The sequence below is a fragment of the Saimiri boliviensis genome, chromosome 8, assembly GCF_048565385.1.
Source record: "Saimiri boliviensis isolate mSaiBol1 chromosome 8, mSaiBol1.pri, whole genome shotgun sequence".
NCBI classification, from domain to species: domain Eukaryota; kingdom Metazoa; phylum Chordata; class Mammalia; order Primates; family Cebidae; genus Saimiri; species Saimiri boliviensis.
In genome coordinates this window covers 8,595,171-8,618,859 of record NC_133456.1, presented here as the reverse complement: position 1 = coordinate 8,618,859, position 23,689 = coordinate 8,595,171, and the positions used below count along the sequence as shown (strand labels likewise).

General features: G+C 45.1%; 1 protein-coding gene across 3 annotated transcripts in view; it reads right to left on the bottom strand.

The window, feature by feature from the left end:
- The window catches only part of RFT1 (RFT1 glycolipid translocator homolog), a 68,686-nt gene extending 48,841 nt beyond the window's left edge, over positions 1-19,845 (bottom strand). For all 3 annotated transcript variants that reach the window (XM_074403678.1, XM_074403676.1, XM_074403677.1), the window contains exons 1-7: positions 19,729-19,845; positions 15,247-15,332; positions 13,110-13,226; positions 11,648-11,837; positions 10,983-11,084; positions 8,778-8,915; positions 753-831 (exon numbers count right to left, since the gene is read on the bottom strand). In XM_074403678.1, coding sequence (XP_074259779.1) covers positions 753-831; positions 8,778-8,915; positions 10,983-11,084; positions 11,648-11,837; positions 13,110-13,226; positions 15,247-15,332; positions 19,729-19,791 — 775 coding nt within the window. In that variant the 5' untranslated portion in view covers positions 19,792-19,845. The remainder of the gene's footprint in view (positions 1-752; positions 832-8,777; positions 8,916-10,982; positions 11,085-11,647; positions 11,838-13,109; positions 13,227-15,246; positions 15,333-19,728) is intronic.
- Between the last annotated feature and the right edge of the window lie 3,844 nt (positions 19,846-23,689).

Below are 23,689 nucleotides of genomic sequence, written 5' to 3'. Positions count from 1 at the left end.
AATGTGTATGCAGAGAGAAACTACTACCTTCAGCAACTTATAGCTGCCTTAAAATCTCATTTTTTAAATTAAAGCTAGGTACAAATAAACCAACACATATATATACAAAAACTAAATGTGCTTCCAGTCCCTTGCTGGCCCTCCACAATTGAGAGCTCTGTCACTGGTAAACTGGAAGGACTGAAGTCTGACCATACTCTCAAATGGGTGCATTTTGTTGTTTAAGAAAATAAATCCAACATTAGAGAATTGACATAATTTTAAAAAAGAAGAAAATAAAATGACATAAGTGAATGATATAAAATGATAACATAAAATACTTTTACGTAACTGATATAATACTTTTAGAATAAATTCATAAGAATCACATAACATGAGGTTTGGAGTTAGACCTGGATCCTGGTTAAGTTGTTCCTTGTTACTGTAAAACCCTGAAGAAGTTCTGCAACCTCACTGACCCTCAGTTTCCTCATCCATGATGAAGGGAAACAACATCTTTCTTAGAAGGCTATGGAGAGAGAAAAAAAAAAAAAAAAAAAAAAGAAGGCTATGGAGAGATTTAAATTAGACAACCTAAATAAAACATAAAACAAAATAGAGGTTGGTTTCTCTCTATGTATTAAGCCCTGTCCTCCCATTTCTGAAGTTCTTCTGCCCCAGAGGCTCTGTGGTCTGGACCCAGGTAATTGGCAGTCCTGTGAAATCCCTTTCTACTACGGTCTCCTGACCATTCAGAGTGTCCTTGTACTTACCTTCTGTCAAAATCTGTTTCAAGAAAGACTGTTTGAAAAAACTCCAAGTCAGCTTAGCCTCTTTCCAGTTTATAAAAGCCTAGAACAGAAAACAAAACAAAACAAAAACAACACAGGCATTGCAAGTGTAAGAATGCAACGCTACATGAGAGGCAAAGGCATTCTGATCCCTAAATCCCAACCTGGATAGTCTCCACTGAACACTCATTCAATGCTAAGCACACAGAAGGCATCCCACAAACACTGGGGAAGAATTTACATTACTAAACACAAAGCCAAATTCTGTAAGGGCCTGCCCAAGACTCATATACTGACACCCCTAAAGAATTGCTGCTGTCCCACAGTTAACACATAACAGCTCACAGTCTGTTCTTTCCTTAAAAACTGTCTAAAGCATGCCGAGCTGCAGAACAAATTCTCTCCATCTACTGCACATCATAATGCTATGTTCAGCCATTCAGTCATCCAGGGCCCTTTTCGACAAGGGAAAAAGGAGCAGCCCTTCTATATTTCAAAAAAAAATTAACTTTCCCCGGTCAGGTAAACCACTCAGAATGGATATGACAGAGGAATGGAGAAAATAAAATTTCTGATATGACGCTTCTAAAACTCCAGGCCGGACATGGTGGCTCACGCCTATGATCCCAATACTTTGGGAGGCCGAGGTGGGTGGATCGCTTGAGCCGGGAGCTTGAGACCAGCCTGGCCAACATGGGAAAAACCCCATCTCTACTAAAAATACAAAAATTACCTGGGTGTGATGGTACGTATCTGTATTCCCAGCTACTGGGAGGCTAAGGCACAAGAATCACTTGAATCCGGAAGGCGGAGGTTGCAGTGAGCTGAGATGGCACCACCATACTTCAGCCTGGCGACAGAGCGAGAATTTGGCTCAAAGATAGATAGAAAGATAGACAGACAGATAGATAGATCTATCTTCCAGCGGGCACCAAATGGCCATTTTCTAAGAACAAAGAAACAGTTAGGTAGGGCAGAGATCAACCTGTGAGAGACAGGTGGCCTCGAAGCCAGGGAGCTGAACACAAAATAGGAGAACAAGGCAGCCAGGGGGCTCAGTATCCTCTGACTCCTATTTTTCTACCTCTGACAGTTCCCTCTGGGGCCCCCTCCTCCATCTTGTAGGCACCCTGGGATCCCAAAATATTTAGACTGGGTGTTAAGTTTTTTTGTTTTGTTTGTTTTAGAGACAGGGTCTCACTCTACCACCCACGCTGGAATGCAGTAGTGTGATCATAGCTCACTATGACCTCAAACTCCTGGGCTCAAGCCATCTTCTCACCTCAGCCTCCAGAATAGCTGGGACTACAGGTGTGTGCCACCATGACCAGCTCATTTAAAAAATTGTTTTAGAGATAAGCGTCTTGCTTCATTGCCCAGGTTTGTCTCAAACTCCTGGCCTCAAGTGATCCTCCCACCTTGGCTCCCAGAGTATTGAGATTACTGGCGTGAGCCATCACGCCTCGTTGATGTTAGGTTCTTAATCTTAGGGTACTTGCATTTTAAAAAGTTGTGATTATCTAAAGTGAAGACTTTTTTTTTTTTTTTTTTTTTTGAGACGGAGTTTCGCTCTTGTTACCCAGGCTGGAGTGCAATGGCGTGATCTCGGCTCACCGCAACCTCCGCCTCCTGGGTTCAGGCAATTCTCCTGCCTCAGCCTCCTGAGTAGCTGGGATTACAGGCACGCACCACCATGCCCAGCTATTTTTTTTTTTTTTTTGTATTTTTAGTAGAGACAGGGTTTCACCATGTTGACCAGGATGGTCTCGATCTCTTGACCTTGTGATCCACCCGCCTCGGCCTCCCAAAGTGCTGGGATTACAGGCTTGAGCCACCGCGCCCGGCCAAGTGAAGACTTTTGAATGGTAGGATTTCAGAGGGCTTTTTGGGAGGGGAGGGCTGAATCACAAAGGCCAAGCATACTCTACCTCTCCAAAAGGTCAGCCACAGCTCTGGAAGTGGGCCCAAGGGCAGGCCTGAAGCCTGCCTTGGTCATGTGGGCCCGTTGTGGGCACAAAGCCCATCTGTGAAGAGCAAGGCTATTCAGTAGGAATGTATGTGAAATTTTCTAGCAGCCACAGTGCACAGGAAAAAAAAACAGGTGAAATTAGTTTTAATATATTTTATTTAACTAAAATATCATTTTAACAAGTATTCCATATAAGAAATTTTTTCATATTGAGACTTTGAAATCCAATATGTATTTTGCATTTACAGCTCATCTCAATTCAGACTATCCAGATTCCAGAATGCTCTATAGCCACATGTAGGACAGGTCAAGTCTAGAGCACCTCTGAAAGCAAGGGTCACTTCTAGTCCCCATTCTCCTTACTCCTTGGTTTCTGAACATTTTTTCCAGACACGGGGAGCACAAATCTGAATCCTCCCAAACTATGCTGCCCTCAGGGAATCAGAGACTCAGAACAGATGCCAGGATACCTCTTTAGCCCAGGAGTAAATCTTCCCTGATGAGAAGGAAATTGGGCTGCAAGATGTTTAAAACCAGGCCATCTCCTTTCCCTGGAACAAAGAGCAGCAGACAATTTCCCACCACTAGGGGGCACAGGGGACCACGTCATCTTCAGACTCGGATTCTGGCCACAGCCGGCTTCAGCACCTCTCTCACTCACACTGCTCCCCACCCCTTGCCATGCTGCGGTGGTCCTCCCAGGGGTCAGCAAAGCAGGACCTGTCCTCTTTTAAAAGGAAACAAAGGCTGCTTGTCATGAGGCTCCCTTGACATCTGCTTGCCTGCAGGTTGTGAATGGATTTGGGAAGATGATTGAGCTCTTAAAAGACAAAGCGCTTTAGGAGAGTGAAATCATGATGGTGTACCTAATCTGAGAGATCATAGTTGATTTTCTTAATGCCTTTGGTTTAAATGGGCCTGTGGTTCGGGAGGAATGGCCACATCACTTACTAAAGTGCTCTTTAAAGACACAGAGGCAGGAAATCCAATCTGAGATGTGGCTTCTCCAGGCAGGGGCTGAGAGGTGGGAGAGAGGAAGCATGTGGTAGAGTTTTACCATTCTACTCAGAATGGAGGTTAATAATGGAGGTGTCATTTGGGGCGATCAAAAGAGGCCTATTTCACAATAGCTAGGTTGGTACTGATGAGCTGATCTACATAGCTGGGAATTTCCCTGGAATGCCCTGACCAATAAGTGGAGAAACAGAAGGCTGGAGTGGTAAAGGTGATGGACGGTAACTCGGGGGAAGGTCTGGAATCAGAACTTAGAGGCTCATCACACTTCCACCTGAGTCACTCATCAACTTCCCAAACTCTTCTGACTCAGGATGATCTGATCAGCCACATCCTTACCACAATGACAAGAGTCACTGGGGAGTGTGAGGCTACCTACCATCCCGTCCCCTGGCCTCCATCACCTCCTCCACCCTACGCAGCACTCCTTCCTCTCCCTCTTGCTCCACCTATCCTAGTCACTCTGGGGCTGTTGATGCTGCCCCAGCTTTGTCCATCCTCCCACTTTCATCCATCCTTCCTCTGTCCTCACTCCTCACCTGGACAATTGCACAGGCTCCCAATGAGCTTTTTTGTCTCCTACTCTTTCTCTAGCCTATCCTTCTCATTGCAGGTTCAGGCTTTGGAGTCAAGCTTGGGGACTGGGGCTCAACCTGCAGCTCCTTGACTTATTAGGGTATATGCTGTGGACAAGATACTTTACTAAGCCTTGGTTTTCTCATCTGCAAAATGGGATAAAAAGTCCTATCTCGTGGAGCCAGTGTGAGGATTGAATGAAAACAAAAAAATGAGACACTGTAACTCTGCAAGAGATGGCAAGCTCCTCAATACAGGAAGTTCGATCATGGCGCTGTTCAAAAACCTTTCATGGTTAGGGGGTTCTCAGAAAAAACAAAACAAAACAAACAAACAAAAAAAAACCCTTTCATTTGGCTCCACTGCCCCTGAATTAAGCCCAGGCTCCACAGCATGAGGCCACCACCACCTGACCCTAGCCTGGCAGACAGGTTTACCTGCCTTCGTAAGTTTCTGCCACCTTTCCTTTCCTTTCCCAATTGTCCAGCCAATCTAAGTACCCCAGTTATCCAACACAATGATGGGCAGATAACAAGCACTGAGCAACTTTTCTTTCTTTCTCTGGTCACAAATGCCCATCTTCACCACACATATCTATTTAACCTCTGCCCATCTATGTGTCAAAGTCCACACAAAAGAAGCTTCTTCCATGAAGCCTTCTTTGATGTTCCTAGATGGAATTCAGCAGTCCTTCCTCTGTGCTTCTATTTTGATAATGCTAGACACACACTGTCCTGTAGCATAGTTAGTTGAGCAAGCATCCTATCTGTCTATCACCATGCAAGTTCTGAGGGTAGGGGCCTCACTCAGGGCACCTGGTACAGTGCTTAACACATAATAATGCTTAATACATGCTTGCTGAGCCAAATTCCTCAGCTTTACTTAAATATTAGCATATCTCTCATATTAAAACCCTCAGAAATGTCAATGAATATAAACGAAGCCATTATTTGAAGTATCATTAATTTGTTATAAGGTTAAATAAAGAAGACGGAATTCTAAAAGAATAGGAAGGGAAATCTCACAATGAGGTCAAATTGATAGTAAATACAATTATTTGACCAGTTTCCACTAAGGGAGTCCCCAGTGTAGAAAGCTGTTCCGGGGAGCCACGTCAGGCATGCATGGTAAGATCATACACTGTATTCATGCATTCAGAATCATCTCATTTCTTTTACTTTTTTTCCTTTTTCCCTTTTTTTTTTTTTTTTTTTTGAGACAGGGTTTTGCTCTGTCACCCAGACTAAAGGGCAGTTGCATGAACAGCTTACTGCAGCCTCGACTTCCAGGGCTCAAGCGATCCCTCCTGCCTCAGTCTGAGTAGCTGGGATTACAGGCATGTGCCACTGTGCCCAGCTAATTTTTACATTTTTTTGTAGAGAGGGGTTCTTACCATGTTTCCCAGGCTGATGTCAAACTCCTGGGCTCAAGCAATCCTCCCACTTCAGTCTCCCAAAGTGCTGAGATTACAGGCTTGAGCCACCACACCTGGCCTCTTTTTTTCTTTTTAAAATAATAAGCCTGAATTATGAATTGCTCCACCTGGAACTTCCTAATCTTTATGTAAGCAGTAACTACTATGGGCAATAAGCCAATTTCTTTTGAAAGACTACATAACATCAGGGTAAACCAGAACCTAAAGCTAGTCCCCAGCAAACGGCAGAGAGAAGTGGGTCCAAAACCAGCTATGCGATTTTTGGTTAGTCACTTAACTCCTCTGAACCTCAGTTTTCTTATTTGCAAAACGGAGATAACAGTATTCATCTCCTATGTTACTAAGAGAATGAAACACAAAATCCATGTAAAGTGCTTTGTGTAGTGCATGGCACAAAACACGCAGTCAATAGCAGTGATTGTAAAAGGCTCTCAGTCAAGGTTCAAATACTTTCATGGAACTCCTGAAATCTTCAGAGGGGCTTCACAGGTCACGTAGACCAACAATCTCACTTAAAAAATGAAGACCCTGAAGTCTGGGGAGAGTCCCACAGGCTTCAGAGCTATACCTGCTGCCTCTCAAGCCCACAGGAAGCTCCCTGAGGCCCAGGAATCACCTTTCCTACATGTCTGTATCACCGATGGCACCAAGCATGGTGCTGCTTTCTTACTGTATGGCAGCGGTAATATTATCACTATACACGACAGGTACACACAGCCTTCTCATGATCAGGGCTTGGGTCCTTGCAGTCTGGGCATCGGTACTTTCAGGGCATATTACCAGACTGAACCGCTGAGCTCCCACACCAATGCCATCAGCGCTGCCTGGCGAGGGTGCCCCTGTGGAGGCAGCTCTGCAGCTCAGCATCAGTGTGATGGAGGTGGTATCTGCTGTCACTTAAGGATACCCACTTGTGCCAGGCCACATTGTTAAGACTATATGTCCCAACTCATCGGGCCCTCAAAACAACCTTAGGAGGGAGGTACTATTATTATCCCCATTACACAGATAAGGAAACTAAGCTTAGAGTTCTGAGCACATCACAGGTTTTATTTATGTATTTGAGACAGGGTCTCACTGTTGCCCAGGCTGAAGTGCAGTGGCACAATCATGACTCACTGCAGCCTTAACCTGGGCTCAAGCGACCCTCCCACCTCAGCCTTCTGAGTAGCTGGGACTACAAGTGCCCACCACCATACCCGGCTAATTAAAAAAAATTTTTTTTGTAGAGACAGTCTTGCCATGTTGCTCAGGTTGGCTACCACGGAGCTTAACAGACACTTGGCAGACTCTTTACCTTCTCTCTTTGCTTCTTATGCTAATGGTTCAAATGCTCCTTCCCAAAATACTGCTGGGGCACAGGGACAGGCCCAGTATGAAAAGCTGCCAGGCTTGGTACAGGTGGGCACCAGGGGGCACTCAGGGGAAGAAGAACTCTTCTGTACTCTTGAAACTGCCCTGGGGGTAGGTGGCAGAAGCTCTAGGCAAGAGAAGCGATCGTGAGTCCTAACCATCTAAGGCTGTAGGTAAGGCACAGTAGTATCCAAAATGTCCTGTTGGTTTAGGTTACAGGTGAAATTTAGCTGAGCAGAATGGAGAATCCTTTCCTCACAAATGAGAACATATCTGACGTTGATACATAATATCTAGTTTTTCTTGAAAAGTTGAACAGGATTCTGTAAAGTCTGAGCCTTATGTCTCACATATTTCACTACTTTTTCAAGTATCACAAGAGAAATAAGGAGAAATCCAACATATGCCTTACCACAGCCAAGTGCACTACATCCGGCAAGCAAACAAGCATGGAAAGAAGGGAAGTGCCAGAATAGAGGAGCTCACGAAGCATCTTGGTAGAGGCAACGTGGTAACATCATCATGTGTACAACTCCAGTGGCATAGGCAGCAGCACTGACCCCAGAGGGGCCAGAAAATCAAAGTCCAATGGCCTGAAAGTGAAGGACCTGAGTAGCAAAGATGATGCTTTACTCCACATGTCAGCTGTAGAACCCACAGTGGTCTAGGTGGACAAGTATATCACCTGACTGACACTGAGATCAAGAGACCATGTGGGGCCGGGTGTGTTGGCTAATAATCCCAGCACTTTGGGAGGCCGAAGTGGGAGGATTACTTGAACTCAGGAGTTCAACACTAGCCTGGACAACATAGTGAGACCCTCTCTCTCAAAAAAATTTTTTTTTAATTAGCTGAGCATGATGGCACTTACCTGTAGTCCCAGCTACTTGGGAGACTGAGGCAGGAGGATCACTTGAGCCCAGGAGGTCAGGCTGTAGTGAGCTATGATCATGCCACTCTGGGCAATAGAACGAGACACTGTCTCAACACACACACACACACACACACACACACACACACACACACGACCATGTTGGGTTCTAGAACGAGACACTGTCTCAACACACACACACACACACACACACACACACACACACACACACGACCATGTTGGGTTCATCCTACTTTCTCAGAATTCTCAAATATCTGTGCTAGAAGTCAACTGAGGAGAAAAACCAAAATCACAACAGACTAGAGAGAATGGAGCACAGTGGTACAGCCTACACTCTGCTGGCATGTGAGCCCCTCCAGGCTCCTGTCCTTATCCTGACCCTCACCTAGGACAGGTATTTTATTCACTAAGCCTTAGTTTCTCAACTCTAAAACAAACAGTGTCAGCCTTTCAGAGTTGGTGTAAGCATTAAATAAGGCAGGTAAAGCATTCAGCACAGGGTCTAGCACAATGGATCTCAACTGGCATCTACCCACTAGGCTGCTGCTAAACATCCTAAAATGCACAGGACAGCCCCTTTGACAAAGAATTGAGCAGCCCAAAATGTCCACAGTGCTAAGATTTAGAAACCCTGGCCTGGCATACAGCAAGCACTCCATAAATATGAGCTATGAAATTATATTTATGATTACAACAATAAACCAGTTGCAGTTTCTTTCTCTAGAGGATAAGCAGCACCTATGATAAGAGATAAAATGTATTACTTACCCCATTTCTTGTAATATTGGGTAACAGATCGCTTATTCTGGAGACAGGAAGAGTTTGAAGCTTGGTTGATTCTGGGGAACCCAGTAACTTTGTGAAATAAATAACATAGCAGAGCACCAGAACTGTGGTATAGAAAAGCTGATAAAAAAAATAAACTGTTTTAATAAAGGCATAATTAAGATATGCCTATAAATTTGATCTCAAAGGCCAATCAAGTAATATAACTCTCTGATTAACAGCACTTTCTTTATTTTATTTTTGAGACAGAGTCTCGTTCTGTCGCCCAGGCTGGAGTGCAGTGGCTCAATCTTGGCTCACTGCAATCTCTGCCTCCTGGGTTCAAGCAATTCTCTTGCCTCAGCCTCCTGAGTAGCTGGGACTACAAGGTGTACATCACCAAGCCCAACTAATTTTTTGTATTTTTTTAGTAGAGACAGGGTTTCACCATGTTGCTCAGGCTGGTCGAAAACTCCTGAGCTCAGGCAATCCACCTGCCTTGGCCTCCCAATGTGCTGGGATTACGTAAAGGTGCGAGCCACCTCGCCCAGCCGAAACTGCACTTTCTATTCAGCAATGCCTCACCCTCTGGGAAACAGCACTATTCACTTACCTCCACTGCAGCATCTGCCTGTAAAGTGCTCCCAAGACTTCACTTAAATGGGGGAACATAATCCTTCTGGGCAGGCAGAATGTAATTTCCATAACAGTTATCCACTAGCTCAATTACCACAGCGATGTCCAATACATTTGCAAAAGATGTGTATTTGGCCAAATGAACGGCTCTCCCACCTAGTCAGCACACTGCAAAGATCCACATATCCTGACTGCGCTAATATCCAAGGACTTGCCATCATCTAGGACTGTGGGTTTTCCATAAACCCCGGAAACCTGTGCTATTAATGATTACAAGGCACAACTGAACTGCTGGCTCTCTCCTCTTCCCCAGTGCAAGACCTACTACAGATGGGGGAGGAAAGGGTGGGGTGGTAACAGAGCCCACCCCTCCCTCCACCCATCCAGGACAAAAGAATGGCTTCTGGCCAGGAGCAGCCAAATGGGTTTTGTTTGCAGATGGAGGAGGAAAATCCAAAAGAGCCCCTTTTCACAAGCTCCCTTCAGCCCTCTTTGCCTCCTGACAGCAGTGCACACTGGTTCAAGAAAGACTGGGACCTCCAGCTTGCTTTCAACCTGGCAATACCAAAGCTGCTCCTATAGAAAAGGCACCAGGCAAGGAGAAAGAAGAGTCTCAGTTTAGTAGGTGTGGGCTCCTCTGCTCTCCACTCCCCACCAAGCCTGAGATGGAGCCCATCATCCATCAGCCTTCTTTCTTCATGCTCCAAGACCTTCAAACTCCAGCAGCACTGCTGTGAGCCACACCATTTGGTGCCAGTGTCCTCTGTGAGAAGTACCCTTGACTTAAATCACTACTAAGAATCTTAATTTATCTTTAACGTTAGCCTAGCCTACCTGACAAATTTCAAGTGGCTGAACTTAACTGATTATGTTACCTTTTCTAAACACATTTTTAGGTGCAAGTCTGGAGAAATCATTAATGAAAACTACAACTGCTTTGTACTGTAAGATGTCTGGTAACTATCTGATCTTAAATTTCATTTTTAAAAATAGCAGTTGTACTCTAGTTATATTTTTATTAGAACTAGAAATATGAACGAGAACTAGGAAATAATGAGATGGAAATGAAGCCTAAATTGCTAAAACCAAAAATATACCTACTCTGACTTGATTCACGAACTCTGAATTATAGGAGATTTCAATCTAAGTTTAAAACAGGCTTGGCAGAGTTTCCACCTATTCTGCAAAAAACTGATGGAAATCCAGGGAAAATAATACACATGCAATGTGATTATTTTCCCACTGCTTTTTTTCCCTTTCACAAGAGTAGCAGACGACCAAAGATCAGTTTGATACAGGCTTGCCCACTGAATGTCTAAAAGAGGTTTTTAATGTTTGACAATGAAGTCCAGCATGTGGCCCCTCACCAGGTTCCAAGAAACACCTATGGTCTCAATGTGTGGAACAGGATAGACCTGGCAGCCAGAGAAGCAGTGTCAAAGCCACCCCTGTGGCGCTTCCACCCCCTGCACATGGGTGCTGTAAATGCAAACCACACAGCGGTGGGAACAAGAAGAAAAACCAGTTGGAGAGACAAAGATCATATAAAAAGATAAAATCCATGATTCTTACCTGGGCCAAAGAGAAAATGTATAATCCCCAGTGAGGCAACCATAGCACGAGAAAAACTGTCAGAACACTCTTAAGAATTACCGACAGGCTCTCAGCAGTCACCTGCAAACATGGTCAAGGTGCAGTTTACAAACACTATCAAAAAGTCAAGATGTAATAGAAAGACACAGAAAATCCAGGGCAGTGGTTACCCTGGCTATGGGGGCGGGGCACACAGCTAGAAATAAGTATCGGTAATATTTCACTTCTTGGGTAGGGTGGCGGGTTCATGGATCTTTCAGTATACTCTGCTTTAAGATTTACATTATATATATTCTTTTGTAATCTATTATAAAAGATGAAGAGAAAAAAATTAGTATTAGTATGCAACTACATAAAATCACCAGAGAAACACAAAAAGCCTTTAAGGTCCTTCTAAATTCTGACTTCAACTAATAATTTATTAGCAAACCTGTTTTTTATTTATGATAAAACAGTGGTGAACTTTAGCCTAGCCTACCTGACAAATTTCAAGTGGCTGAACTTAACTGATTATGTTACATTTTTCTAAACACATTTTTAGGTGCAAGTCTGGAAAAATCATTCTCTCCTATAAAAGCATTTTTTAAAAACAACGCTCCTTCTTATTCTTCCCATTTCCCATTAACAGCAGACGGCGCACTGACCTTGAGCTTCACAAACATATGTGCTTGTGCCAAGAACCAAAAGGGCTCTCCTAGAAGCTCCACCACTGCCGAAAGACCAAACAGCACCACTCCGGCTGCATAGTGAGGGGCGACATTAGGATCAGGCACTTCCAGCAGCTGCAACCAGACCCAGCCTAGAAATAAGGACCAAAACACACCCAGGGGAGCTCTGGAAGAGCAGAAAAAAATAATTCAGTAAATTTTAAAACAAATATAAATATACATTAAAATAGTAACACTGAACAGAAAAAAAATAGTTATAATACAAACAGCTACCATTTATTTATTAAGATACTAACTACATGCCAGGTACTGATTCATACCCCTTATCTCACTGACACCTCACAATGATCCTCTGTCATCTCCCCACTAAAAAGATGAGGAAGCTGGGCGCAGTGGCTCACACCTGTAATCCCAGCACTTTGGGAGACTGAGGTGGGCGGATTACCTGAGGTCAGGAGTTCGAGACCAGCCTGACCAATATGGTGAAACCCATTTTTTAAAAAATAAAAAATAAATAAAAATAAAAATAAAAAGATGAGGAAACTGAGGCTCACAGGCACTAGGCAATTTGGTCAAGGTCATGAACAGCAATCAAGAGCAGAAGCAAGACCTAATCCTGCCATAACTCCAAAGCCTATACTTCTAGCCACTGGGTTACACATACTGACTCCAGAAGCAAAATTCCAAGAAAGAAAACACCTGTTGTCAAAATGACTGATGGACTGTATACAGCTGTTCCTTGCATCCCAAATAATCAATACAGCAGTGCTCAGTATCCTTTCCCATATTTCCCACGTGCACCATAGGGCACTTAAATATGACTGAGTAGTTACCAGTTGTTCCTCTAATAAAACGATCACCTACCAGCCCTCATGACAGTCATTTCTGTGAGGCAATCAGGAGTGATGCAAGGGCAGCATTGGGAAACAACCTCAACCCCCAGCCCTCCCTGCAGGGAGCTAGCTGGAGAAAAGCCAATGTAATTTTAAGCTAATGTACTTGATCTTCGAGAATATCCTAAAAGACTCAGAACTGAAGTAACATAACAAAATTGAAGGAAAAACGTAATAAAACCCATAAAAGGCTTTCAAGAAATACTAAATCTAAGTGGTTGTTAAAAGCTCAAAAGATATTACAGAGCAAAAAGATTAGGAATAAAAAAGATGGCACAGGCCAAGTGGAACCCAAGAGTGGTAATCAAAACAGCAAGAAACAACCTCCAAAGAGGATGGAATCAGGGTTAGAAACCAGGCCCAGAAACCTCAACCCAGAACCCCTTCCTGGCTCCTGGATGTTTCTTTCTGATGTTAAGACATCAGAAAGAAAATGAGCCAAGAAGCTTCTTTGACACAAACACTCTCCCCGTGTTAATGTTTCATTTCCAATGCTCACTACACTTGCCTTCCTGAAATGTGTCTCTTGCCAAAGCACAACTCACGTTAGCCATAGTAGGTTGAGGGTCTGGCTCCAGTCTCGCTGTGTGCTCCCACTGAGACACGCTCTGCGAAAGGCCTCTCTGGCCAGGAAGAGGGTGGTTGAGTAAAGCAGCGTTAGTCTGTAAATGAAAGGCAGAAACCAATAAGGTCTCAAGTTTTTTCGCAGAGAGAACTTCTGGGATTTTTCCAGCAACAGGAAGGAGATAAAGTCTTGGTTATAAATCACTGGTGGTGATGTGGAGGGCAGTGGGCTCATAAAGGACCCCCTACGGGTCTGATCCATGAGAACTACTGAGTTAGGAACCAAATGAAAGATATGTGAGGGTGTGTGCCTACAGTTACGTGAAGGATAGAAACTGCTGCAGTCGCCTCAAAAGCCTGTACCTTTTGTGGCTATAGGCAGAGGTGTGGCCATGACCACAAGGAGGAGAAGAGGGTAAGATTATAACTCCACCCTTCTTGGTCACACTGACACGAGGGACTGATAGCCCCTGTGAGAAAAGCTGAGCCTTTACCGAATGGAGGCTCTGGCAAAAAGAATGTTAAGACAGGCAATAAGGCTGACAACCATTACAGAGGCTGCTGCAACCCAGGTCAGCCAGGCTTGCCTGGGTACCTCCCAGGTGGGCAGCACCTGGGTGAACCTCCCTGCACCTTAGCAAGGAATAGCTAAGATGTCCCCTCCTCATTAGGCAGCAGTCTGGATGAAGCCAGAGTGGGGACGGCCCAGGGTTAAGGTCTCTGAGGTTGTTCAAGGATTATCCTGCTACCCAGTGCCTCTGTGGAACATTGCAAATAAGGAGACGGAATCAAACCTTAAGCAGCGGGCTAGGGCAGGCCAGACAAGGGCTGTCAAAACAGGGACCTGTCAATCTTATGCAGGCTGCCTCTAAGGCCCTAAGAGAATTTGGCACTTCCTTCCTGCTTTTAAAACAGTATTTCTTAGGACCATTACCTATATTTCTCAGGCTCATGCCTATAATACCAGCACTTTGGGAGGCTATGGTGGGAGGATCGCTTGAGCCCAGGAGTACAAGACCAGCCTGGGCAACACGGTAAGACATCATCTCTACAAAAAATAAAAAAATTATCCAGGTGTGGTGATGCACACCTGTAGTCCCAGCTCCTCAGGAGGCTGACATGGGAACACTGCTTGAGCCGAAGAGGTCAAGGCTACAGGCGCCAATGCACTCCAGCCTGGGTGACAGAGCAAAAACTGTCTCAAAGAAGAAGGTGAAGACGAGAAAAAGAAAACAGCATTTCTCAAAGAATGGTCCCTGCTTCAAAATCACCTAAGGAGCTTGTAAAAATGCAGATTTCTGGGCCTTTCTTCAGCACTATGTAGTGCAAAACTCCACAGATGATTCCTTTGCTCAAAGCTTGAGTCCTGCCACTAAGCTCTGAGACCCTCGCCAAGAGCCTATGTTTGGTAGGTATTAGATATGAAATGCTTTCTAGAACATACTGTCTTATTTATCAGGACATAAAGACATACCTGAGAAGCTGAGCTATTCTGAGCACTCACATCATTTTATATACTTTGTGTCATTTGTGAAGACAAAATATGTGTGGGTGTCCTTGAACAGAAAGGAGGCAAGTAGAAGAAATAAGCTGAGTCTAAAAGACAAAGAAGTCGTCTTTCCAAGAGCCTCCAAAAAACTAATGACAAGGACTCAAGCTCGGATCCCAGTTGCCGTATCCCAATTATAAAATCACTGAGGAAGGGAAGGAAGGTGGCTGCTCCAGCCCTGCAATTATGAAGCGCATCGTCACGAACTGCGGAATTTCTGCTTCCTTAGCTGTCAGCAGGACAAGAACATAGGATTATACCTGAGGGGGAGTTTTTAATGAATGACTCCCACTCTTCTCCTTCCTGAGTTCCAAGAGCAGGAAAACCAGAGCAGCTGGCAGAGAAATGTGCATTTGGAGGCTGCTAATGGAAAACACTCCATGGGTCCATGAAAAGCAATGGTGCCTGTGCATCCCTTCACCCCGGCACGCTTCTCCTCAGCCCACTGCTAAAACATCCTGCTGCTGGTAAAGGTCCATGCTTCTAAAATGGATGACACATGGGTACAGAGTTTGAAGAAAGGCTGGCTAGGAATGTGAACTGTGACAGTGCCAGGGTGCCTCTCCTACCTTACATTTACTACGCCAACGATCTCCTTTGACAGGAAGCGAAGAATAAATGCATTCAAGACAAAGGTGATCAACCGAAACAACACCTATAGAAAAAGAAGAAAAATACATAAGAATAAATGACGTTAGGAGTGTTTACTTTGCTGAAATGAGAACAATGTGCTGGTTTTCCTAACGTGATATAATGACACACAGCAGCTTTGTCACAGAGACTCTCCTCTAAGACGCTCAACCTGTATGCATTTCTCCTGAATTTCCATTCCTTGGGATCTCTCAGCACTCCTGTGCAGTGGTCAAAGAACCTAGGAAGGCACTTGGAAGGCTCCCTAATTTATTAATAACAAGAAGGATAGACTCACTGAGTTTCTACAGGTTCAAAGTCAAGCCCTTGAGGAAGCAGAAAGAGAATTCTAGTCAGTGCCAGCCTGCTAGCCAACCCCCAACTGCCAGCCCTGTTTAGAAATAGCACACACTTAGCAAGTGAGAGCCTTAAAAACAAAAGAAAAAAAAAAAAAAAAAGCAAGTGGGAGCCTTAAGGGTATAGCAGACTCACCATAAATCATAGGGCCTAATTTCTCCTTTCTTCTCTGCCTCGTAATATCTAGGAATTTCAATAATGACATTTAATTGTTCTGAACTTCAGTTTTCTCAATTAGAAAACAGAAAATGTATTTTTATTGAATTCTTGTCTCTTTCCAGAGAGAAGCTGAAATACCCTTTAAATGATGCTGCAAAACTAAGATAGCATAACATAGGGGGGAAGAGAGACAGAGTCCAGTTATTGCCACTTGAAAGGGACATACCCTGAGACTTTCCAACCTGTCAATTCAAGAAAACCACCTAAGCGAAGAACTTTCCCCATGAGACACAGAGAACAAGAAGACTGTAATTAAACAGGGCTGCTAAATGGGGATGCTGGGAAGAGTACAAACCTCATTCACTGAATGACTCCCTCCTGCATCCCAGCAGCAAATGAAAATCACCTCTGTGTTAAACACCCTCAGAGTTATCTGTGAAGACCTGCAATTTGGAAGATTTGATCTAGGCATATCAATGGACTACTGTGGACTGAAAATCTCTGGGGACAGGTATGACTAAACAGGGAGAGTGTATAACACTCTATCTAAAGTGTCACAGAGCAGCAAGGTCTCCAAAGCCAAGAAATAACCATCTTAACCTTTATGGAGTAAAAGGTGATCTTTTGAGTCTGATGACAGCTCTGTAGCTGCTCCTGAGAAACATGCAGATACGGCTGGGCATGGTGGCTTATGCCTGTAATCCCAGAACTTTGGGAGGCCGAGGGAGGTGGATTGCCTGAGGTCAGGAGTCTGAGACCAGCCAGACTAACATTGTGAAACCCCACCACTACTAAAAGTACTATTCACCATTTAGCTCTTTGACTCTTCGATCTGTTTTTTTTTTTTTTTTTTTTTTGAGATGGAGTTTCGCTCTTGTTACCCAGGCTGGAGTGCAGTGGCACGATCTCGGCTCACCGCAACCTCCGCCTCCTGGGTTCAGGCAATTCTCCTGCCTCAGCCTCCTGAGTAGCTGGGATTATAGGCACACGCCACCATGCCCAGCTAATTTTTTGTATTTTTTTTTTTAGTAGAGACGGGGTTTCACCATGTTGACCAGGTTGGTCTCGATCTCTCGACCTTGTGATCCACCCACCTTGGCCTCCCAAAGTGCTGGGATTACAGGCTTGAGCCACCGCGCCCGGCCCCGATCTGTTATTTTCTAATTGTTATAAGCCTCAATGTCCTCTGTCAAATGAGATGACCTATCACATAGGATTGATTATAAGGATCAGAAGAGATTGTAGGGCCGGGTACAGTGGTTCATGCCTGTAATCTCAACACTTTGGGAGGCTGAAAGGTAGGAGAATCACCTGAGGTCAGGAGTTAGAGGCCAGCCTGGCCAACACGGTAAAACCCCATCTCTACTAAAAATGCAAAAATTAGCCAGGTGTGGTGGCAGGCGCCTGTAATCCCAGCTACTTGGGAGGCTGAGGCAGGAAAATTGCTTAAGCCCAGGAGGCAGAGCCAGCAGTGAGCTGAGATCATGCTACTACACTCCAGCCTGGGCAACAGAGTGAGACTCCATCTCAAAACCAAAAAGCAAAAATAAGAAACTATGTGTATACACTTACGTTCACCTCAAAGTTATCATTGTCTAAGAAGCTTAATGTTTCCTATTTCCTAATTAGTAATCCGTATTTCCTAATTGGTTTGAATAAAGGTTGAAGCGAATGAAGCTGAGGTTGCTCATGCCACTCAGCATTTGCCACACACTGTAGCCCTTATTAGCAACACAGTCTTCATTTACTTCTGCAAAGGACTTTACAGCTTTTGTTTTGAGACAGGGTCTCACTCGACTGTCCAGGATGCAGTGCAGTGGCATTATCACGGCTCACTCTGGTCTCAATCCCCCAGGCTCAAGATCCTCCCTCCTCAGTCTCCTGAGTTGCTGGGACTACAGGTGCGCACCACCATGCCTGCCTAATTTTTGTATTTTTTGGAGAGACAAGGTTTCACTATGCTGCCCAGGCTGGTCTTTAACTCCGGAGCTCATGCAATCCTCCTGCCTTGGCCTCCCAAAGTGCTGGGATGAGAGGCACAAGCCACTGCGTCCATCCAACTTTACAATTTTAAAAAGGCTCTCTCACATCTGTTAAATTATTTGACACTTAAAAACAATCAGGTATATGCACAGGAAGCAAGACTGGAGGTTAAGTGGTTTCCTTAATGTCACATGGCAAGCAAGTGACCCAGCTTGACCTTACAGGTAGGCCACCTGACTCACAGTCCAGTGTTTTCCACTACAACTTGTTTTTGTTTTATGAAGCCTATATGGGTAGCAAGATATTATCAAAGTCTGAAAAAAAAATCAACATTGTGGATAAAGCACTAAATTCATTTATGCTGTGAAACAGAAAAAAAAAACCTAGGTAAACTTAGAATGGCTAACATTTACTAAGCACGTATCACGTGCAAGGCACTCTTCAACATGCTTTCTATAGGTTATGTCATTTTATTCCTACATTGACTATTTAAAAAATCCTTATACCGGCTGGGCGCAGTGGCTCACGCCTGTAATCCCAGCACTTTGGGAGGCCGAGGCAGGTGGATCACCTGAGGTCGGGAGTTCCAGACCATCCTAACATGGAGAAACCCTGTCTCTACTAAAAATACAAAATTAGCCGGGCGTGGCGGCATATACCTTTAATCCCAGCAGGCATGGCTGAGGCAGGAGAATTGCTTAAACCAGCAGACATGGCTGAGGCAGAATTGCTTAAACCTGGGAGATGATGGTTGCAGTGAGCCAAGATCACGCTACTGCACTCCAGCCTGGGCAACGATCAGTCTCAAAAAGAAAAAAAAAAAAAATCCTTATTACCCTAATAAAAATAACTGCATTTATTATGTGCTTGCAATGTGCCAGGTATTTACGTACTTAAGGGGCGTGATTTCATCTAATCTTCCTGAGACTGTGAGGTTGCACTATTGTTCTCATTTAAGAAGAAGAAACTGATATTCACAGAAGTCCTGGGATTTTTTCCCAAAGGCAGGCATCTAGCAAGTGACAACGCCCAAATTCTGGTTGGTTCTTTCTTCTGCCCTAATGTGCCTCTCTTAAGATAAAGGGGAGGGCAGATTCAGGACTTGTGTGAAGTAGGGTTGACTGGCTCAAGAGTGAGACAGAGACATACTGAGCCACTTGACTTAAAAGGATCAGCTCCTAGAGTTCAAAGAATCTTTAGATACCATTTGGACTAACTAGCATATATCCTATCTGACAGATGACAAAAATGAGGGCCAAGAAAGGAAGTGACTTGTCCAAGATCACACAAGCAGAAGATGCAGCCAGCATGTATTAAATGCATACTAAGAGCCGGGCCCTGTGTTAAGTACGTTTATTTGAATGATCCCAATTAATCTTTGCCTATGAGTTAGGTACTACATATTATCCCCATTTTATCAGTGAAGAGCTTAGGCTCCACAAGTGAACTCGCTCGTCCTGGGTCACGAAGCAATCCAAGGCTGTCTAAGCCCAGATTCCTGTTCTTAGCTATGCCATATGATCTCTCGGAACTCAGTGGGACTCAGTGTTTGAGAAAGGTGTTTGATGAAGGAAAGGAACCCCTTGCCTGAAAAATATCACATACTCGAGCCCGAAATACCAGTCCCTCACCCCCGTCACCTGGTCTAATTCACTCCTACTGCTAATATGGTTAATACAATGCTCAGAAGGAAAGCGGCTTGTCCGCAGTCACCCAGCCTAGACTCTAAAACACAAGCTCCCATCTCCGGGCCAGAGGCTCCCTTCACCGCCGCCACCGTCTCCGACTGACCCCCCCCCCTTTCATTGCGGGGTCCACCTCGGGACTGAGTTTGCCCTGGGGCAGGCTCTCAAGGGCCCGAGGGCTGCCATCCCGCGAATCCCGGCTGCGGTACAAGCTGGAGCCTGACGGGCAGAGAGTACCTGCAGGAGGAGACCAGAGGAAGCCAGCCGGGCCGCCTGGCCCAGCACCTCCTGGCTGCCCATAGCCTCGGCGCCAGGCTCAAACTCCAGGAAACGCCGCCGCCACTCTGCTCAGTCGCGATAAGATGGCGTCACGGAGCGGCTCGCTCTCTGATTGGTGGTCTTGAGACGGGGGGCGGGGCAGAGACGTTCTGGCCCTTTAAGTGGACCGGGCTCGGGCCGTCTGTTAGGGTGCCTGGCTCTTTTTATGTCTGTAGGTTGTGTGCTGCCTGCCTTCTCTTCCCCGTATCTCCATATAAACTAAATACTGAGGCGAGTACTAAGAGATACTGTTAAAGCAGCCAAAGTTCCTTCTCTGAGGCTTTCAGCCACCAACCGAGAAGCCCTAACTTCCCTGGCCTCATCTGCCAAAAGGCGAACAAACTTCTCGCTGGCCTGTTAAAAAGATTCTTACTATTGGCCTTTGCTTACAAAATCACAGCCACAGCCCCTCTGAATAAGGCTGGACAGGAATTGTCCTCGTTTAACAGAGAAAGAACTGAGAACCAGAAGTTAAATACTGCACTATCACGTGTATGGTTTTGTGAAATCCTTCCTGAAGGTCTGAGAATTGGTCCCTGTTGTTAGAGATGAGTGAAGTCTCGGAGATGGGAAGTGACTTGTTCGAATCTATGCAACTTGTTTCCTGACTGAGTGGATGCCAGGCTCCTGATCCTAAACTTATCACTCTTGCCTGTATGCTAGAAATTTTGAGGGCAGAGTGGAAGGAGGACTGGAAGTGCTTTGTAAAATGTAAAGCACCCAACATACACAATCAGCTGCTGTTCTGTGTTCTTATTATCTACCACGCAGGCTGTAGGAAGCCCAGTCTTTCCCCATCACTTTTACACCTGACATGATTTGGCCACTGCCTGTCTTCTACCACCTTTCACACGATCACTGCCCTTCCCAGTACTGTCTAGGCTATCGCCATTCTGAGCCCTTACCAGTCCTCAAACAGGCGGTGACTCACTGGCCTTTGCTCCTCCACCCTCTCTGTCCAAAGTATCTTCTTCCCTGACAGTACCCTTGCATTCCCAGACCACACTGTCCTGACTTTCCTGGCCAACCACAGCTGGTACCTGCTGTGGACTAAACGTTTGGGTCCCCTCAAAATTCATATGTTGAAGCCTAATCCATCCCCAGTGTGATAGTATTAGGAGGTGGGGCCTTTGAAAAGTAATTAGGTCATGAAGGTGGAGCCCTCATAATGGGATTAGTGTCCTTATAAAAAGAGATGTCAGAAAAATGATCTCTGTGTCTACTACTCGAGGATACAGCAAGCAGGGAGCTGTCGGCAACTAGAAAGAAGGCTTTGTAAAATGTAAAGTGCCCAACATACACTTAACGAACACCACACTGGCTAGCTCCTTGATCTTGGGCTTCCAGCTACATGGATGCCAGGCTTAGGAAATTTCTATTTTTTAACTTGCGCAGTCTATGGTATTTTGTTACAACAACTCAAGCAAATTAAGACAGTACCCCTAAAGTACGTTGTACCCCTTTTTAGCTCCTAGTGCAACCTGCATTATAGCAGAAAGACTAGAATATGTGTCTCTATATAATCAGCCCATGAGCTCCGAGAGGCCAGGAGTGCAGCCTGCCTGGTTTTGCCTCCTGAAGTAGTGGTACAGAACATTCCTAGGGCTCCTGTAAATGCCTCCTGACACATGACTGCTGCTATAGCTACTGGAAGCAGATTGTGGAACTCAAAGCCTCAAGACAGAGCTCATTTTACCCATTTTGTCGGGTGAAATGAACTCTTAGTGTGGAAGCCCAGAATGTGAGCTCTTATTTTCCTTTTCTTTTCTTTTCTTTCTTTTTTTTTTTTTTTTTTTGGATACAGGGTCTCACTCTGTCACCTAGGCCAGAGTGCAGTGGTATGGTCTTGGCTCACTGCAGCTTCTATCTCCTGGGCTCAAGGCTCTTGTACTGACGCACAGTGATCCTCACACCTTGGCCGCCTGATTAGCTGGGACTACAGGTGCACACCACCACACCTGGCTAATTTTTTGTGATTTTTGTAGAGATGGGTTTTCCCCATGTTGCTCAAGTTGGTCTCCAGCTCCTGAACTCAAGTGACCCGCCCACCTCAGCCTCTCAAAGTGCTAGAATTACAGGCATGAACCACCACGCCTGGCCCAAGAATGTGAGTTTTTGACTGTCGGAGAGAACTGGCCTTGAATTCTCATTCTGGCACTCACTGACAGGGTGACCTCAGTATGCTCAGCTGTTAAATAGGGATATTACGTGTCCTGTAAAAAAAAGTCATAAGGATTATATCAGACAAGTCTGGCCCTCAAGAAGCTTAAATTCTAGTGAAAGGGAAACTGAAAAAAACTGTAATAAACAAATAAAATTTCACATGGGCTAAGTGCTGTGAAAGAATGAAACCAGATAAGATCATAGAGGCTTTGGAAAAGAGAGAGGGGTGCTGTTTTAGAAGGAGTGAGTTGGGCACCCACCTGGGGAGGAGTGTACTTGGAGAATTACACAAAGTGCTGGAGGGCCCAGGTATTTGGCATAATGACTGTGATGCTAAAGACCTGGACCTGCGCAGCCTTCCCACCCCCAGGACTGTGGGCCAGCAGGTGAGGTAGGATCCCACTTCCTTTATTCCCAGCCAAACAGTCTCCTCCTCTACAGCCCATTACCAGAGAGAACTAGCCACAAGTTCATCATGTGCACACACTCCTAAGCCTGGCATCCATGTAGGCTGGTTTGGAAGGGAAGAAATGATTGTTTTTCTAGAGGCAAAGAAGCCAAAGGGGAAATGCTCCAAGCTAAGTCTAAAGGGCAAAGCATTCTAGGACCCCAAGGTATGGACTCTGTGGGGCTCCTGGGTGAGGAATCAGGGGACTTTTTCTCATATTCTGGAAGTTAACACTTGGCAAGGAGGGACTGAGCAGAGCCCAGAGCCCAGAGCCATGCTGGGTTCTGGGGTGGGTGGGGAAAAAGAAACTGTCAGGAGAATCCACAAACACTGACCAGTGACTCAGTCAGGCACCTGTCTGAGCACTGTACATGCGTGTACTCCATCGTCTCAATAACCTATGAGAGAGGAACTACAGATAAGGAAACTGAGGCACAGGGATATTTAGTAACTCATCCAAGGCCATTCAGTAAAGGGGTGGTCAGGCAGGTATTTGGACTCAGGTCCCTTCTGATTCTAAATGCGTGAATAGAAATGTTCCTGCCTTCAAAAAGGCTTCTGATTGTAAAGGAGACCTAGGAGTCCCTGTATGTAAGCCATGGAGAACATATGTGGCATTGAGAGAGCGGAGTCTGGGAGGGCCGCAGTGGTTGAGCTGTGGTAGGCTTGGAGGTGCCCCCTCCTCCCCAGTGAGGCTCTCCAGAAGTCTGGACCCTGTTGGAAATACTGGCCTGCACACTTCACTGGGCGTAGCACACTCCATGGTCTTGCTCATGGAGGACTCGGCTCAGGGCTGGGAAGCAATGGCCCACTGGATGTTGCCTTTTGTATGGCCTACAAGAGAAGAATAGATTTTACATTTATAAATGGTTGGAAAAAAATTAAAAGAATATTTTCATGACACATGAAAATGGTATAAAATTCAAATTTCAGTGTCCACAAGGTACAATGGCTCATGCCTGTAAAATCAGCACTTTGGGAGACAAGGTGAGTGGATCACCTGAGGTTAGGAGCTTGAGACCAGCCTGGGCAACATGGTGAAACTCTGTCTCTACAAAAAAAAAAAAAAAAAAAAAAAAAAAGAATAAATAAATTAGCCAGGCTTGGTGGTGCATGCCTGTAGCCCCAGCTACTGAGGAGGCTGAGGTGGGAGGATCGTTTGAGTTTGGAGACATAAAGACTGCAGTGCGCTATGATCATGCCACTGCACTCCAGCCTGGGCAAGAGGGTAAGACCTTTGTCTCAAAAAAAATTTTTTTCAGTGTCCAC